The sequence below is a fragment of the Tiliqua scincoides genome, chromosome 6 (genome assembly GCF_035046505.1).
Source record: "Tiliqua scincoides isolate rTilSci1 chromosome 6, rTilSci1.hap2, whole genome shotgun sequence".
NCBI classification, from domain to species: Eukaryota; Metazoa; Chordata; class Lepidosauria; order Squamata; family Scincidae; genus Tiliqua; species Tiliqua scincoides.
This window is the reverse complement of record NC_089826.1, coordinates 7,606,899-7,623,997: the sequence shown is the minus strand read 5'-3', so window position 1 is coordinate 7,623,997 and position 17,099 is coordinate 7,606,899. Positions and strand designations below refer to the sequence as shown.

The 17,099-nt window shown below is 47.5% G+C and overlaps 1 protein-coding gene across 1 annotated transcript in view; it reads left to right on the top strand.

Annotated features, from left to right (window-relative positions):
• The first annotated feature begins 924 nt into the window (after positions 1 to 924).
• The window catches only part of SCARB2 (scavenger receptor class B member 2), a 45,758-nt gene continuing 29,583 nt past the window's right edge, over positions 925 to 17,099 (top strand). The window contains exon 1 of the mRNA XM_066632483.1: positions 925 to 1,129. Within this exon, the coding sequence (XP_066488580.1) occupies positions 1,013 to 1,129 (117 nt within the window). The 5' untranslated portion in view covers positions 925 to 1,012. The remainder of the gene's footprint in view (positions 1,130 to 17,099) is intronic.

Here is a 17,099-nt window from a genome sequence, read left to right as displayed (position 1 = left end):
TTCAACAGCTGACCTTAGTGGCCAGGCGGATTCAGAGGGAAGGATGTGGCTCTGTGGCCCAGCACGTACTGGCTGAAGCCAAGGCCTCTCCAGGGAGGGCTGGGGAAGACCCCAGAACTGCTGCCAAGCTTTGTGGCCTGACTCCATATAGGGAAACTTTATTGACCTATGCATTTTGATGCCATCTTTCTGCATAGACAGACTGCACTTGCTCCCAGTGTGGAAGGGTTTGTCACTCCTGAATCGGCCTTTTCAGCCACACTAGACGCTGTGCCAGAACCACCATTCAGAGCGTGATACCAGAGTCTTTCGAGACTGAAGGTTGCCAACCTTTCTGCATAACTCTGCAGCCCACCCCTACGCATGTCAGTTCCATTATAGTCAGTGGGGCTTACTCCCAGATAAGTGTGGATAGGATGACAGCCTAAGGGCGCAATCCTAACCCCTTATGTCAGTGCTTTCATAGCGGTGCCAATGGGACATGTGCTGCCATCCGCTGGGATTGGGGAAAGCCAGTGGCTCAGGGGCAGAGCATCTGCTTGGCATGCAGGAGGTGCCCCTGGCATCTCCAGGGTGGGAGAGCTGGCGCTGCTGCTGCCAGACTGACTGATCTACAGCAGTGGCGTAGCCAGAGGGGGGGCAAAGCACTGAGTCTTGCAGGGAGCCTCCCCTTCGGAGCCATTCCGGGCGGGGGAGCAACTCGGGGGGGGGGCCCTTGCAGGCTGCGAGCGGAGTGCTTTGCCCCCCCTCCGGCTACGCCACCGAGAGCTGCTTCCCCGGGTGCCTGGCCCCCGAGCAGCTGACAGCGCTGAGCTCATCGCGGGCAGGCCAGGCCGGGCTGGGCAGGAGCCGCAGCGCCCTCCGCTCCTCCTCCGGCCAGCAGGGCGGTGCTTCTGGGAAGCGGCGCCTGCCCTCCGCAGGGAGCGCCCGTCCGGCTGTGCCAAGCGGAGCCCCGCGCGTGTGTGCGCAGCCCGGCAGCTCTCCGGCCCCGGCGCCCGCTCCTCCCGCAGCCATGAAGAAGCTCTGCCTGGGCGTCCTGGCGCTGCTGGCCGTGCTCTTCCTGGTCGCCAGCATCGCCCTCCTGGCGGCCCACGTCCTGCAGGACGCCGTGGGGGCGCGCGTCAAGAAGGTGAGCTCAGCCCCGGCCCGGGCAGGTCTACTCGGAAGGAAGCCCCGCTGGAGTCAGCGGGGCTTACTCCCGGGTCAGTGGGGAGCCCGAAAGCCCAATCATAGGCATGTCTACTCAGAAGTAAGTCACACTATAGTCAATGGGGCTTACTCCTGGGTAAGTAAGGATAGGATGGCAGCCTGAGAGCCCAAGCCTGTGCATGTCTGAGTCACACTAATGGGGCTTACTCCCAGGTAAGTGGGGAGCCCAAAAGCCCAATCATAGGCATGTCTGCTCAGAAGTAAGTCACACTATAGTCAATGGGGCTTACTCCTGGGTAAGTAGGGATAGGATGGCAGACTAAGAGCCCAAGCCTGTGCATGTCTGAGTCACACTAATGGGGCTTACTCCCAGGTAAGTGGGGAGCCCAAAAGCCCAATCATAGGCATGTCTGCTCAGAAGTAAGTCACACTATAGTCAATGGGGCTTACTCCTGGGTAAGTAGGGATAGGATGGCAGCCTAAGAGCCCAAGCCTGTGCATGTCTGAGTCACACTAATGGGGCTTACTCCCAGGTAAGTAGGGAGCCCAAAAGCCCAATCATAGGCATGTCTGCTCAGAAGTAAGTCACACTATAGTCAATGGGGCTTACTCCTGGGTAAGTAGGGATAGGATGGCAGCCTAAGAGCCCAAGCCTGTGCATGTCTGAGTCACACTAATGGGGCTTACTCCCAGGTAAGTAGGGAGCCCAAAAGCCCAAGCATAAGCATGTCTACTCAGAAGTAAGTCACACTATAGTCAATGGGGCTTACTCCTGGGTAAGTAGGGATAGGATGGCAGCCTAAGAGCCCAAGCCTATGCATGGCTACTCAGAACTAAGTCACACTAATAGGGCTTACTCCCAGGTAAGTGGGGATAGGATGGAAGCCCAACATCCCAATCATAGGCATGTCTGCTCAAAAGTAAGTCACACTATAGTCAATGGGGCTTACTCCGGGGTAAGTGGGGATAGGATGGTAGCCTAAGAGCCAAAGCCTATGCATCTCTACTCAGAAGTAAGGCCCATTATAGTCAATGGGGCTTACTCCCAGGAAAATGGGGCTAGGATTGTAGCCTAAGAGCCCAAACCTATGTATGCTTACTCTGAAGGAAGCCTCATTATAGTCAGTGGGGCTTACTCCCAGATAAGTGTGGATGGCAGCCTAGGAGCCCAAAATGCATGTCTACTCATGGAAGGAAGTTCCATTATAGTCAATGGGGTCTTACTCCCAGGTGAGTGTGGGTGGGATTGTAGCCTAAGAACCCGACCCTATGCATGTCTACTCAGATGGAAGTCCCATTATAGTCAGTGGGGCTTATTCCCAGGTAAGTGGGGATAGGATAACAGCCTGAAGCGCTTGATTGCTCCAAAGAACCAGGGTCTAAAGCTTACAGCACAATCCTATGCATGTCTTCTCAGAAGTAAGGCCCATTGAGTTCAATGAGGTTTACTCCCAGGAAAGTAAGATTAGGATTGCAGCCTTAAGCACTGGATTGCTCCAAAAGAAGGAGGATCTCTGAAGCCTCCGTCATATAATACCTTAAAAACCCTTTAAAATTTTCTCCTCCTCCTTATCCCATACTGGGATTGCTCTGATGCAGAACCAGCCCTCCAACTGGTTCCTCACCAGTACCTCAAGCCCCTCAACCATTTTTTTTTTGGGGGGGGGCCAGGTTACCAACAGCCTACAACAGGTTTACCTGGCAGGAAGCCCAGTCAAACACAATTGGGCTTGTCTGAGTAAACATGTTAAAGATAATTCTGCATGTGTCGTAGCATTTATTAGGTACAAAGAATTGACTTTTTGCTGACTTACTGAAAATTCACTGTAAAAGCTCACGCACGCACAAAGCCACACAACTTTTTCAACCAAAACTACGTCCCAGCTCTTCCAAATGCGTGATTGGATAGTGCTCTCCCATGTACAAAGTACAATGGTAGCACGTAATTAAGCATTTTCTTCCCAATGTTGCTTATCTTACTTGGCAACCTTCAGTCTCGAAAGACTATGGTATCGCGCTCTGAAAGGTGGTTCTGGAACAGCGTCTAGTGCGGCTGAAAAGGCCAATTCGGGAGTGACAATCCCTTCCACACTGGGAGCCTGTTTTCTGTTGCATGGTGCAGAGTTGTCGATCCGCTTTGTCGGTTTTCACCCTAAACCCCAAGCGCCCCATGAGGTTAACGGACCGTGGCGAGGCAACACCTTACAGGGATCAAATGTGTATACCTATGGGCTGGGCAGGCATGTGCCAAACACATGGATACAAGATTTGTGTTACAACGACTGTTGCCTCCTGCCTTTCTTTCTCATCAGTTAGATATTCGCTTCTCAGCACAGGCCATGCTTATGAGCAGCACCTTGGAAGTCAGCCTTTCTCACCTGTTCTTACTGTTCTTCATCTTCATACCTAGATTGTGCAAATGGTCCCCAGTGTTGTTTTGTTTTAGCATAATTTCTAAATGTGTGATTGACTTGCTGAGTACTTGCTTCGTTGATAAAGCCCTGTGCCAGGTAGGGTTGAGAGCTCTGTGGTGTTTGTTCTGTGCCGGCTAATTGACATCGATGACAGCCATCAAAGAGTGAACTTGCATGTGGGAACTTGTGTGGTAACAGTTTGTGTGGTGGTGAGGAGCAAACAATCAGCCTGTGTTTAGAGGCACCAACTTTTCTGATCCTGGTATAGCATAATACTATGCTAATTGGAATACTTTGCACACATTAGCTCAGCAAAACTCATGCACAGTCCTGTAAGGTAGGCCAGTATTGTTCTATTCCATACTGTAGTGGCTGAGGGGTGGTGGCTTGTTTAATGGTACCTGGAGAGTTCATGGCCACAATTAAATTTGACTTGGACCCACCAGTTCACAGTATGGTCCAGGTCAAATTTAATCTCTGCCAGTCCTTGCATGCAAAGCGCTTTAAACGTTTAGGGAAAGAGGTAAATATTTACTGTATAGGACAGGTGGGGAGTGTTTTTCCCTCACCACTGATAACCCAGCCTTGCAGATATATCCACAAACGTTACTAGTCCATAAGAATTCTAAGATCAATAGCCTCTCTGGCCTTGCCTACATATGTAAACCTTTTGAAAGAGAAATAAATAATAATAATTATTATTATTATTTTATTAATTTATACCCCGCCTTTTTGCCCAATGGGCACACAAGGCGGCTTACAACACCTTAAAAATACAACATTAAAAAACAATTTACAATAATTAAAAAATCTAAAAACAAACAAACCCCGTGGATTTTCATATAAAAAGCAGGAACGCCAGCCAGCCTGTCAACAATTAAAAGCTTTTTGAAATAAAAAGGTCTTTGGTCCACGCCGAAACGTTAGCAACGAGGGAGCAGTTCTCAGTTCTAAGGGGAGGGTATTCCACAGTTCGGGGCCACCACCGAGAAGGCCCTCTTCCTGGCCGCCGCCCCTCTCACATCTCTTAGTGGCGGCATAGTCAAAAGTGCCCCCCCAGATGATCTAAAAGCACAGGCAGGACTGTAGGGAAGGAGGCGTTCTCTCAAATACCCCTCTTAATAAGCTCTTCTCATTTGCAAAAGTGTGTTTGCTTATCCTCCTGGAGAAGTTGCTTATTCACCATAGGTGAATAGGTAAGTAGTTAGTTGCGTGCACAGTCTGGATGTGATAAGGGAAGGGGGTATTTAACTTGAGCCTAAAGGTCCAGCCTGGGCTGTAAGCTTATTACTTTCATGAAGAGAGGGGAAAAAAGAACATGGTTAAATTGCACATCATGCTTGATTACATTTATTTGCAAACCGGTTTCCCTATGTCTGTAACAGTTATCCAGGCCTTGGGGGACTTGCTGGAGCCAAACAGACAGTATTTTGATTAGTGAACTGCCAATTCAGAGAGGGGAAGAGCAAGAAAAAGAGTGCAATTGTGATCATTTGTTGTGTGAGAGCAAAGATGTATACCAGTGTGACATGCTTTTTCAGGAACTACACGAATCCCAGAGTTTCTTACTGTTAGCAAATTGGGGAAGGGTCCAACTGGCAGTGGAAGGGAGGAACAAGCACTTTAATAATTGAAGACATTGAGATCTTGGGGACAGCAGGAGCTATTGCTGCTGACAGGACTTACAGACCCCAAACACAGTCAGTGAGTTAGATCTCTGGACTCGGAAATGGAACACAAGATCTGTAGGCCAAGGGGCTGCAGCCCTACTCAGGCATTAGGTCTCTAGGCAGCCCACACATGGGGAGGGGAGTGAGAATGTGCTACTTAGCCAACACCCCCATGTTGACATGCTTCAGAAGCCCTACCCAACCTGTGATCAACATTTATCTGTAATGACAAATATTGAGCATAGGGAGGATGAGGTTTCAGGAGCTGAGTGGCATAGGAGTGGGACCAAGAAGTTTTTTTGGATTGTGTCCATGTGAGATCTAACATCTGGAACAGGGCTAGGCTCTAAAGGAGATTTTTTTCACTCCTGTATACGTATGAGTATACGTATGTTCTACTACTACACCAGGCTATAAATATGAATTGTGCAGCCAGAAATATAAGGAGCTTAAGCAAAGGAACCTAAAAAGGATAGATGCCAATCAAGCCAACAGGTTTTCCAAACAGATAAAATTTTTGGATGGGGAAAGGGGGGACCATGTTACAAGTTTGTTCTGGGCCCAGAGGATGCAAAGCTTGGGTGCTTGTTTGCCCTTAAACATCTTGGTGGTAGAGATGAAAGGACTTCTAAGAGGCAGGGCCTTTTGTGGAGGTGGGGGTGGGGACTTGTATTACAAGCTTATACTGGACCCAGAGAAACAAAGCTTGGGTGCTGTTTCGAAACCTGGTGAAGTAACCATGTTTGGCCCTTAGCCAGCTGGGCGTAGAGCTGAAAAGGCGTCTAGGACAGAGGATGTGGGTTTTCATATGAGTGAAAGCAGCTTCCCACGTTGGAGATTAAGCATTGGTGACAGTTAAGCTGGGGTATCAAATGGCACCTCTTATTAGAAAATTATGAGCAGATAAGACTTGTGTGTATGAGACACATCTAAGAAATCTAAAGGGTGTGCTCTCCTTGACTCCTGAAGCAAGTGGGAATCCAGTTTTGTCAGTGGGGGAGAAAGATGAGAAATGACACCCACAAAGGAGCAGCACAAGGAGATACAACAATGGCGATCTCTCCTGCTGCATAAGTATTTTTAAAGTTACAGGGTTATCACAAGCTCTGGATTGCAGCCTGACAACCCTGACAGTAATTTCCTCTGCAGGCACCTTACCGCTGCATTTGTGTTAAGAACATAAGAAGAGTCCCACTGGTTCAGGCCATAGGCCCATCTAGTCTAACTTCCTGTACTCACAGTGGCCCACCAAATGCCTCTGGAAGCACACAAGACAACAAGAGACCTGCATCCTGGTGCCCTCCCTTGCATCTGGCATTCTATGTTAGCCGACTTCTAAAATCAGGAGGTTGCACATACCCATCATGGCCTATAACCTGTGATGGAATTTTCCTCCAGAAATTTGTCCAATTCCCTTTTAAAGGCATCTGGACCAGATGCCATCACCAAGTCCTGTAGCAAGGAGTTCCACAGACTAACTAGAAGCTAAGTAAAGAAATATTTTCTTTAGCAGGAGTGTTATTGCATGTACACGGACTCCTGTGTCTGTGGATTTGGTATCCACTGTTTCAATTATCCACGGATCTGGGGGAGGGCCCACACACCCATTGATGATGCTGAATGCTTAATGGACCAAAAATGTTCTTGCTTTACAGGTTGCTATAAGCATATACACTTAAGGCTGCCACCTGGCTACCTGAGACCTTGAAAAAACTAGATTGAGGTTAACAGGAAGCAGAAGTTAACTGTTCCCCATTGACCTTGATCCATGTAGTTTTTTCAAGCATTCAGGCTACCAAGAGGCAGCCTGTACTTCATTATAAGCGTGTGTGCTTATAGTGACCTGTCAAGCAAGAACCCTGTGGTCCTTTAAGCATTAAAATAATGTTAATAAGTGTGTGGGGTGTGTGGAGACAGGGTTCCCTGTATCTGCAGTTGCCATAGGGGGTCCCTGGAATGGATCCCCGATGTATTCAGGGACACGCCTGTATTTGTCACATTTTATCCTGTGCTTTCTCCATAGAATTCGGGTTCTGTTCCCAACAACCCCAGAAGTATGTTAGCCTGAGAGTTCGAGAGTGAATGCCTGGCCCATCATCAGCCAATGAGTTTTATGGACAAATGGAGATTTTGAACTTGGGATTTTCTGACCATGACCAGGCATGCTAACCATTGTGCATGCTGATGGTCACTGTGCCCATACTGTGTGTTGCTTTTTGGGACCCCAAATGGTTGGTATTCCCTCATGATAAGTGGGTGTGCTTGTTAACTCGGTGATCATGCGACCATATTGATGTTCAGAATGGAAGTGAATGAGGGGAGCTGGAGGCAACTTCTAACTTCAACCACCAACATGGGACCCACCTGCAGCAGCTAGTGAGTGAGATGAGTGCACAAATGAGTGGCTGTGCTGCTGCAGTTGCTCCATCTTTTCTGTCTGGATAGTGGGCAATCGGCTTGTGCTGCTGTTTGCGGTGTTCTGCCTCTTCTTTCCTTCCAGACCAGTTGGAAGGGCAGAAAGTGGCATGGCCACAACATGTGTACAGTGTTGGAAGACAGAGGGAAAGAGAGGTAGCAAGGGAAGGCAGAGTAAGGGAGTGCTACTGCGGAGGAAAGTAGGCAGATGGTAGGAGACTGAGGGAGAAAGACTGTTCAAGATTGTAGGACTTGGCCAAAGCCATGTCTCCAAAGATAAAGTCTCCAGCGGGATTTATTGTGGGCCCTTGGATTTAGATTTACTAGGGCCTCTACCCTGACTACTGATCTAGCTGTGAAGCATGGTTTGAAAGGAGTTTACAAACCATGGTTTAGAGGCTGTTCTGGTTAGTGGTAACCATAGTTTGAATACCACAGAAAATGGAGCTATCTCAAACCATGGAAGGGAGGAGGAAAGAAGAGGGAGGTAGTAGAGCAAACAAGTTGCAGAATGCTCCGGATCGTACAGCTGTGATCTGACAGTTGGGGCCCCTTGACATCACGGCTCGGTCACAGAGAATCTTCAAGACTGTACATTTCTCAGAAGGATTTTTTGTGTGCTGCTGATACTTCTTGAAGGCATTTGTGGTGTAGGGAGGCCACACCACGTGGAATGCTGTTCCACTTGCATTCCGCTCAGCCTCTCTGCGCACTAATTGTGAAGAGGAAGGCTGAACAGAATGCGAGCAAAGTCTGGGTGAAGAACCCTCACCTCCATCCTAAACAGTGGTGGTTGGCCAGAACTGCATGTGACAAGAAGACTGCTTTAAGCCATTTCTGTCCAACGTTGCATATACGCAACAGGGATCAAATGTGTACACCTGTGTGCTGGGCAGAAATGGGTTAATGAGAGAGAGAGAGACAGAGTTTTGTGGCATCTTAAAGCTTTTGTGGATGCATAAACTGTTATACTCCACTGACAGATCTATATCTTCATGGTATAGAAAGGGGAAAAATAGTAAATACTGGGGCCAGAAGGTCACGTTATACCAAGGGTACAGTCTTCACAGAGGTGCTCAGCGTAAGAGAAGTGACAGGCTGAAGGAGAAAGTGGAAGCAGGGTGCTGCTAAAGTAGAAAGGTGGCCAGTAGTTTCTGTGCCCTATACTACTCTCCGGCTTTCTCTGTTTATCATGTCGTGAGAATGGATGATGGCTGGATCCCAAAGGATCTCCTCTATGGAGAACTCGTGCAAGGAAAGCGCCCTACAGGTAGACCACAGCTGCGATACAAGGACATCTGCAAGAGGGATCTGAAGGCCTTAGGAGTGGACCTCAACAGGTGGGAAACCCTGGCCTCTGAGCGGCCCGCTTGGAGGCAGGCTGTGCAACATGGCCTTTCCCAGTTTGAAGAGACACTTGGCCAACAGTCTGAGGCTAAGAGGCAAAGAAGGAAGGCCCATAGCCAGGGAGACAGACCAGGGACAGACTGCACTTGCTCCCAGTGTGGAAGGGATTGTCCCTCCCGAATCAGCCTTTTCAGCCACACTAGATGCTGTTCCAGAACCACCTTTCAGAGTGCGATACCATAGTCTTTCGAGACTGAAGGTTGCCAACTACTTTGTTTCCGTACCACCTTTCTTCCATCATAACTCCAAGCGGCTTAAGTTGTGCTTCCAGGCACTAAGCTTGCTTCGCTTCACGGTGTGATGTCGGACCACGTTCCCTCAGGGAGCTTGAGTTCACTTGCAGCAGAATGAAGTGGCAGGGTGGACGTGCCCACTTTAGATGCCATTTTTTAATGCTCCCCCCGCATTAAAAAAAAAACAAAAAAAAAACTTTAGTGAACCAAACCAAACCCAGTACATAATGGAGAAAATTTCTACATGGCCAGTTTCCTGTTGGGCTGATTTGTTTAAAAAACAAACACATATGCAGAAAATGTTTGTGCAATTAAAATGTTCATCCCTAAAGCAGCAAGGCTATTTTTGCCCCCTCAGAAGGCAACCATTTCATTTCCGCCTCTTTCTGTGGCATGGGTAGACCAGACCCCAGAATTCTTTTTCCACAGCTGGAGGAGTCATGTTCAACTCTTCTGAATGTGAGGAATGTTTTATGGAAAGACCTAGCAAGAGACATTCTTTTACCTCACAGACTCCTTCCTCAGTTCTGCCCTCGCTTCCCCTCACCACCAGTTTTTTCGTCTCCTCTCTGCTTGTTGAATCCTTGTTTCCTTTGCTCAGTCTTGTGCAAACATATCCTGGGAGCGTCTCGGGCACATTGACGGTTTTAATCTGATACCGGTTTGCTCTTGCTTGTCTAATTAAACTCCTACCTACATTCTCCGTTTATTGGCTGTATTTTGGTAACCTATTGTTGGTGTAACCATATTATAATGTTTCCTTACTAAGTTGCATTTGTCCTCATAAGCCAAGCTCCACAAACTTTGGATGGTATTCATACCCAGCCAAAATCTATGGTAGCCAAGATCCTGACCTTCCCTAGGAGGGCCTTGTCCTTGAGGTCCTATCTGTGGTGTCATGTTGAGCTTTGAACATGACAGTGCCTCTATGCACTGGCTGTCTCTGAAGCAGAGTAGCATTTCAGGAAAGGTCTTCTGCCCCTTCCTCTTCCAGGATGGAGGTAGAGACTCATCCATCTCATCCTGCATCTCTGACATAGCCAGGTCACCTCCACAAGTAAGATTGGCACTGATTCTCCACAGTGTCTGCTCTGCTCCAAGGTTAGGAAGAGGGTTCTAGTCCATCCACACTGTGGTATGCTTGCAAGTTATTCAGAGTGCTTTCAAAGCATAGTGCAATCCAGGCAAGCACTCGCCTGTCTCCTGAACTCACAGCTCTGGAGCCACAATGGCTTGGCTCTGTGGTGGTGCTGTGCTTTGATGGTACTCTAAGTCCTTGGAAGCACAGTTTGGCTGTTTGGGACAGTCACAGTCATTGGGGTCCGGTCAAGTTCAGCAGGAAAACTGGGGCTCATTAGACATCAAATTGTGCAGCCCTGATCTAGCGAACCCATTTTACAGATAAAGTGTTAAGACTGAGAGTCAGCGGCTGACCCTTGGTCAGCCAACAGGCCCATGATTTAGGTGTATCGTGACACTTGTGTACACCTTCCTCCATTATGGGGTTTATTATGGGATTTTATCTTCACCGCAACCCTATAGGGTTTTCCGTGCTATTTAGTGATTCCGGTTTAAAGATTTTTTTTTTTTAATCAAATGTTCCAAAATCATTGATGGGTGCCCAAAATAAAAAGGGAGTGTTTGGGGGGGGGGGATTCTTGAAAAAGAATATCTGTTTTATTTGATTTCGCTTTCAGAGCCAGTTGGCTGCACCTAAGATATATCTGAACTCGTACATACTTCAAAGTGTGAAACGCAACTTGTGTCGTAGGGTGTGTTTTTATGTTGGCGAGAGTTGTCAGACCTGACCTGTCAAACATGTTTGTCTCACTGCAAGGTTGGGTTCCCTGGTACTTATCTTTGTGTTTATCTCCTTTGATTTTGTGCCCATGTATTCCTGTTCTGTTTGGGGTCAAGAGGCGTATCTAATGGATCTCTTCTGTGCCAGATTCAGAAACTGAAGAAGAGCATCTTTTTAACCCATTTCTGTCCTTAATCTTTTGCTGGTATTTGCATGGGGCTGTTTGTGATCCTCTCCTCTTTTATCCTCCGGAAGAGGCCTTTGTTGTTCTGTTGTAATGTCAGAGATTGCAGGAAAGCTTGTGCAAGCAAATTACTCTTCTAGTAGGGCTGGTCTTGATCACATTTAGTGGGAGAGATCCAGAGCTTTTGCCAAATCAGCATTGGGGTATATACTTCATGGTCAAGAGCCTGTTTTGTTTTACTCAGCCAAAATCATTCCAATACAAGCATTGTTGTAAGAACTGATCTCTGACTCACCAGAACCGTCCAGATTTGCTGAAAGAGAGAGTGCATGTGAGTAAAGAGATTTTGTTAGACTAGTCGGAGCACGTGACATTTGGAGATGTGAAAGCAAGCACAGTTTCAGAGACTGCGGTATGACACAATGTGCTCTTTTAGTTGTATTGAAAATGTCTCTGGGAGTTTGAACTGGTGCTTACAATCTACATTTCCTTGTGATCTGTCAGTACTCCTGGAAGATTTTGCAATTCAGACCTTGAAAACAGGTTCAGGGATTGGTCATGTGCTCCATCTTGAACCACAGAATGATATCCTGAATATGCCCTTCTGGATCAGGCCACAGGCCTGTCTAGTCCAACATCCTGTTTCCCATAGTGACCCATCAGCTACCTCTGGGAAGAAGGAGAAAAAGGTTTACTTTCCTTCCACTATTATGATTCTGCATACTGGGCTTCAAAGGTACATTGCTACTGAACCCAGAGTTAGCGTATAGGCATCATAACTAATAGCTATTGATTGTGATGTCCTCCATGAGTTGATCCAATCCCATTTTAAAGCAACTCAGACATCTGAACCACAGACCACATCTTGTGGCAATGAATTCCATAGACTAATTATGTGGTGTGTGAAGAAGTACCTTGTTTTGTCTGTCTTACATCTTCCATTAATCAGTTTCATTGGATGACCCTTTTGTTCTAGGACAGGGGTACCCAAACCCCGGCCCTGGGGCCACATGCGACCCTCGAGGCCTCTCAATGCAGCCCTCAGGGAGCCCCTAGTCTCCAATGAGCCTCTGGCCCTCCAGAGATTTGTTGCAGCCCGTACTGGCCCAACACAACTGCTCTCAGTGTAAAGGCAACTGTTTGACCTCTTTGCGTGAGCTGTGGGATGAGGGCTTCCTCCACTGCTTGCTGTTTGATGCAGTAGTGGCAGCAAAGGAAAGGCCAGCCTTGCTTTCTGCAAGGCCTTTTATAGGGTTTGAGCTATTGCAAGACCGTCATTCATTCATATAAGTTCATCTTTAATATATTCATTTATGTAAACTTATGTAAATTTATTCAAATTTTAAATGTAAATTAATTCTTTCTTTCCCCAGCCCCCGACACAGTGTCAGAGAGATGATGTGGCCCTCCTGCCAAAAACTTTGGACACCCCTGTTCTAGGAGAAGGAAGAAAAAAAATTACCTTTAGCCACTCTTTTCATGACTTCTGCAATTTTATCTCTGTCGTGTCCCTCCTGTTAATTGCCTTTTTTTCAAAGCTAAAAAGCCCCTAACAGTGTAAGCATTGGTGTACTGGGGTGGGGGGTCAGTGGGTGCAAGTGCTCCTGGGTGGCGCGGCTGGAGGGGGGCACCGCTCCTCAGCCATGGTTTCTGGTTCTGTGTCACTTCAAGGGCCGCCAGCCTCATTGCATCTGGAAATCTGTCATGCCTGGAGATGCCACACACACCCCCACCAGACCACTGCATGTGACTGGAGGTGTTCTGAGGGATAGAGAGGCTGTGTGTGGCCTCCCCAGCTCTCAGAACACCTCTGTATGTGGGCGGAGAGCACCTCCAGTCATGTCTGGAGGTCTGGTGGGGTGGGGGTCAGCTTTTCCAGGCACGCCCTGGGGCAGCATAGGGCCAGGACCCCCACTGAGTGTAAGAAAGGTGCTCTGATAATTTTGGTTCTGGTCGCCGCATCTCAAAAAAGACATAGTGGAAATGACAAAATTATGCAGGGAACGGACAGAGTGGATAGGGAGATGCTCTTTACACTCTCACATAATACCAGAACCAGGGGACATCCACTAAAATTGAGTGTTGGGAGAGTTAGAACAGACAAGAGAAAATATTTCTTTACTCAGCGTGTGGTCGGTCTGTGGAACTCCTTGCCACAGGATGTGGTGCTGGCGTCTAGCCTAGACGCCTTTAAAAGGGGATTGGACAGGTTTCTGGAGGAAAAATCCATTATGGGGTACAAGCCATGATGTGTATGCGCAACCTCCTGATTTTAGAAATGGGTTATGTCAGAATGCCAGATGCAGGGGAGGGCACCAGGATGAGGTCTCTTGTTATCTGGTGTGCTCCCTGGGGCATTTGGTGGGCCGCTGTGAGATACAGGAAGCTGGACTAGATGGGCCTATGGCCTGATCCAGTGGGGCTGTTCTTATGTTCTTATGAAAAGGTGCAAAGAGAGCGACTAAGATGATTACGGGGCTGGGGCACCTTCCTTATGAGGAAAGACTATGGCGTTTGGGCCTCTTCAGCCTCGAAAAGAGATGCCTGAGGGGGGACATGATTGAGACATACAAAATTATGCAGGGGATGGACAGAGTGGATAGGGAGATGCTCTTTACACTCTCACATAACACCAGAAGCAGGGGACATCCACTAAAATTGAGTGTTGGGAGAGTCAGAACAGACAAGAGAAAATATTTCTTTACTCAGCGTGTGGTCGGTCTGTGGAACTCCTTGCCACAGGATGTGGTGACGGCATCTGGCCTGGATGCCTTTAAAAATGGATTGGACAAGTTTCTGGAGGAAAAATCCATTACGGGTTATAAGCCACGATGTGTATGCGCAACCTCCTGATTTTAGAAATGGTCTATGTCAGAATGCCAGATGCAAGGGAGGGCACCAGGATGAGGTCTCTTGTTATCTGGTGTGCTCCCTGGGGCATTTGGTGGGCCGCTGTGAGATACAGGAAGCTGGACTAGATGGGCCTATGGCCTGATCCAGTGGGGCTGTTCTTATGTTATGTTCTTATGGTTGTCTCCTTGCACCTTTTCCAGTTCTACAATATTCCTCTTGGGATGTGGCAATCAAAACTGCACACAATACTCCGACTGTGTGTGCACCATGGATTCATCCAAGGGCATTATAATCTTAGCAGTCTTATTTAATACCTTTCCTAATTACCCCTAACGTGAAACTTGCCTGCTTGACAGGTCTTGCGCACTGGCTTCGGTTATCCACCACAACCCCAAGATCTCTTCCCTGGTTTGTCACGACAGCTCAGATGTTCAGCATATAACTGAAGCTGGGATTTTATTGCCCCCCGTGTTCATCGCTTTACGTTTCTTGGCATTGGTCTGCCAAGGTTTTATTATCGTCCTGAAGCGTTTGATGTTATCTGCAAACTCCAGACTGTTTATGAGCAAGTTAAAAAGCAAGAGTCACAATAGAAATTTGGGGGCATCCAACTTCTCTTTTCCTCCCTAGTGAAAATTGTCCATTTACTACTAATTGCTACTTCCTGTTTTTTTTAATCCATGTGCTTCTAATTCCATGATTGCTAAGTTTACTAAAGAACATTTGGTCAGAGACTTTGTGAAAAGCTTTTTGAAAGTTCATATATACAGTGTGAACTGGTTCACTTCTATCCACGTGCTTGCTGGTACTCTCAACTGGTACACACTGATTTTTGGCAGGGTGTCACAGCTGACAGGGTAAAGCTCCTTCTCAGACTGGCTTCCCCTTTAAATTAAGGCAGACACTTTGTTTTTTCAAGCTGTTTAGTGAATTAGTGATGTTTATGTTGGCTGGGCTAGTAAAGGGTAAGCTGGAAATGGTGGAAGGGGAAATAGAGGATCTTTTATATCCATATATCCTGTCTTTCTACCCAATGAACTATAAGGCTGCTTATGTCAAAAGGAGAACAACTGCACTCAAACTAACATAAAAATGAGAAGAAGCAAAACAAAAAAATCTATCCATGTCCCCAAAATAATAGGAATTGGGTTTTTACATCACCCTAAATCCATCAATGAGGAAATCAGCTGACTCTCCCTTAGTAGGGAGTTCCACACCTTAGGCACCACTACAAAGAAGGCCCTGTCTCAGCAAGCACCACTCCACCTCTGATGGTAGGGGAACATGAAATAAGGTTTCCAAACATGAGCTTGAGTGAATTGACTGTTTTCCTAAAGATCTATTATCTTCTCCCTCTTGGCTTTTAGACAGTACCCTACTCTTTTCCCCCTCTACTAACAAACCTTGGATAGTGTTAGGGGATTTCTTCTGCTGTGTGGGAAAGACAAAAAAGAAGCATCGGCACCCTCATCTTTTTGTAGTCACAACCATGTGACACATCTTGCTTTGTTTCCTGTATTGTATTGGCAACCTTCAGTCTCGAAAGACTATGGTATCGCGCTCTGAAAGGTGGTTCTGGCACAGCGTCTAGTGTGGCTGAAAAGGCCAATCCGGGAGTGACAATCCCTTCCACACCGGGAGCAAGTGCAGTCTGTCCCTGGTCTGTCTCCCTGGCTATGGGCCTTCCTTCTTTGCCTCTTAGCCTCAGACTGTTGGCCAAGTGTCTCTTCAAACCGGGAAAGGCCATGCTGCACAGCCTGCCTCCAAGCGGGCCGCTCAGAGGCCAGGGTTTCCCACTTGTTGAGTTCCACTCCTAAGGCCTTCAGATCCCTCTTGCAGATGTCCTTGTATCGCAGCTGTGGTCTACCTGTAGGCCTACACACGCACTCACATAAGCCTGTAGGGCGCTTTCCTTGCACGAGTTCTCCATAGAGGAGATCCTTTGGGATCCGGCCATCATCCATTCTCACGACATGACCAAGCCAACGCAGGCGTCTCTGTTTCAGCAGTGAATACATGCTAGGGATTCCAGCACGTTCCAGGACTGTGTTGTTTGGAACTTTGTCCTGCCAGGTGATGCCGAGGATGCGTCGGAGGCAGCGCATGTGGAAAGCGCTCAGTTTCCTCTCCTGTTGTGAGCGAAGAGTCCATGACTCGCTGCAGTACAGAAGTGTACTCAGGACGCAAGCTCTGTAGACCTGGATCTTGGTATGTTCCGTCAGCTTCTTGTTGGACCAGACTCTCTTTGTGAGTCTGGAAAACGTGGTAGCTGCTTTACCGATGCGCTTGTTTAGCTCGGTATCGAGAGAATGAGTGTCAGAGATCGTTGAGCCAAGGTACACAAAGTCATGGACAACCTCCAGTTCATGCTCAGAGATTGTAATGCAGGGAGGTGAGTCCACATCCTGAACCATGACCTGTGTTTTCTTCAGGCTGATTGTCAGTCCAAAATCTTGGCAGGCCTTGCTAAAACGATCCATGAGCTGCTGGAGATCTTTGGCAGAGTGGGTAGTGACAGCTGCATCGTCGGCAAAGAGGAAGTCACGCAGACATTGCTTTGTTTAGGATTCCAAAAAAGGCAGAGCAGGGCGTTGGCTGTTGTGGCTCTCACTGAAAGTGTAAGGTGTAAATTGGATCTGGACTGTTGTAATAAATCAGGGTGTGATAAATCCCAGGTGCCAGGTTGCTGTGGTTCCTAAAAATTTCATCATGGCACTTATTATGACTAATTTTTCACTCTTCAAGATATGAAGATAGTAAAATGTGAGCAGCAGCAACTGTGTCCTTCAACTGCTCATCTCTGCATCAAATCTGAGTGCTGAACTCTTCGTTTAGCGGCATTTGTGATCATGTGTGTGTATGGTAGGTGCACGTTTTGTTTGTGCAAGAAGCACAATGATTGGCTTGCATGCTGATTTGAAGACCTGCCAAGATAGCAGTCTTGCAATGATCTCGTTTATGATCTCGTGGGTG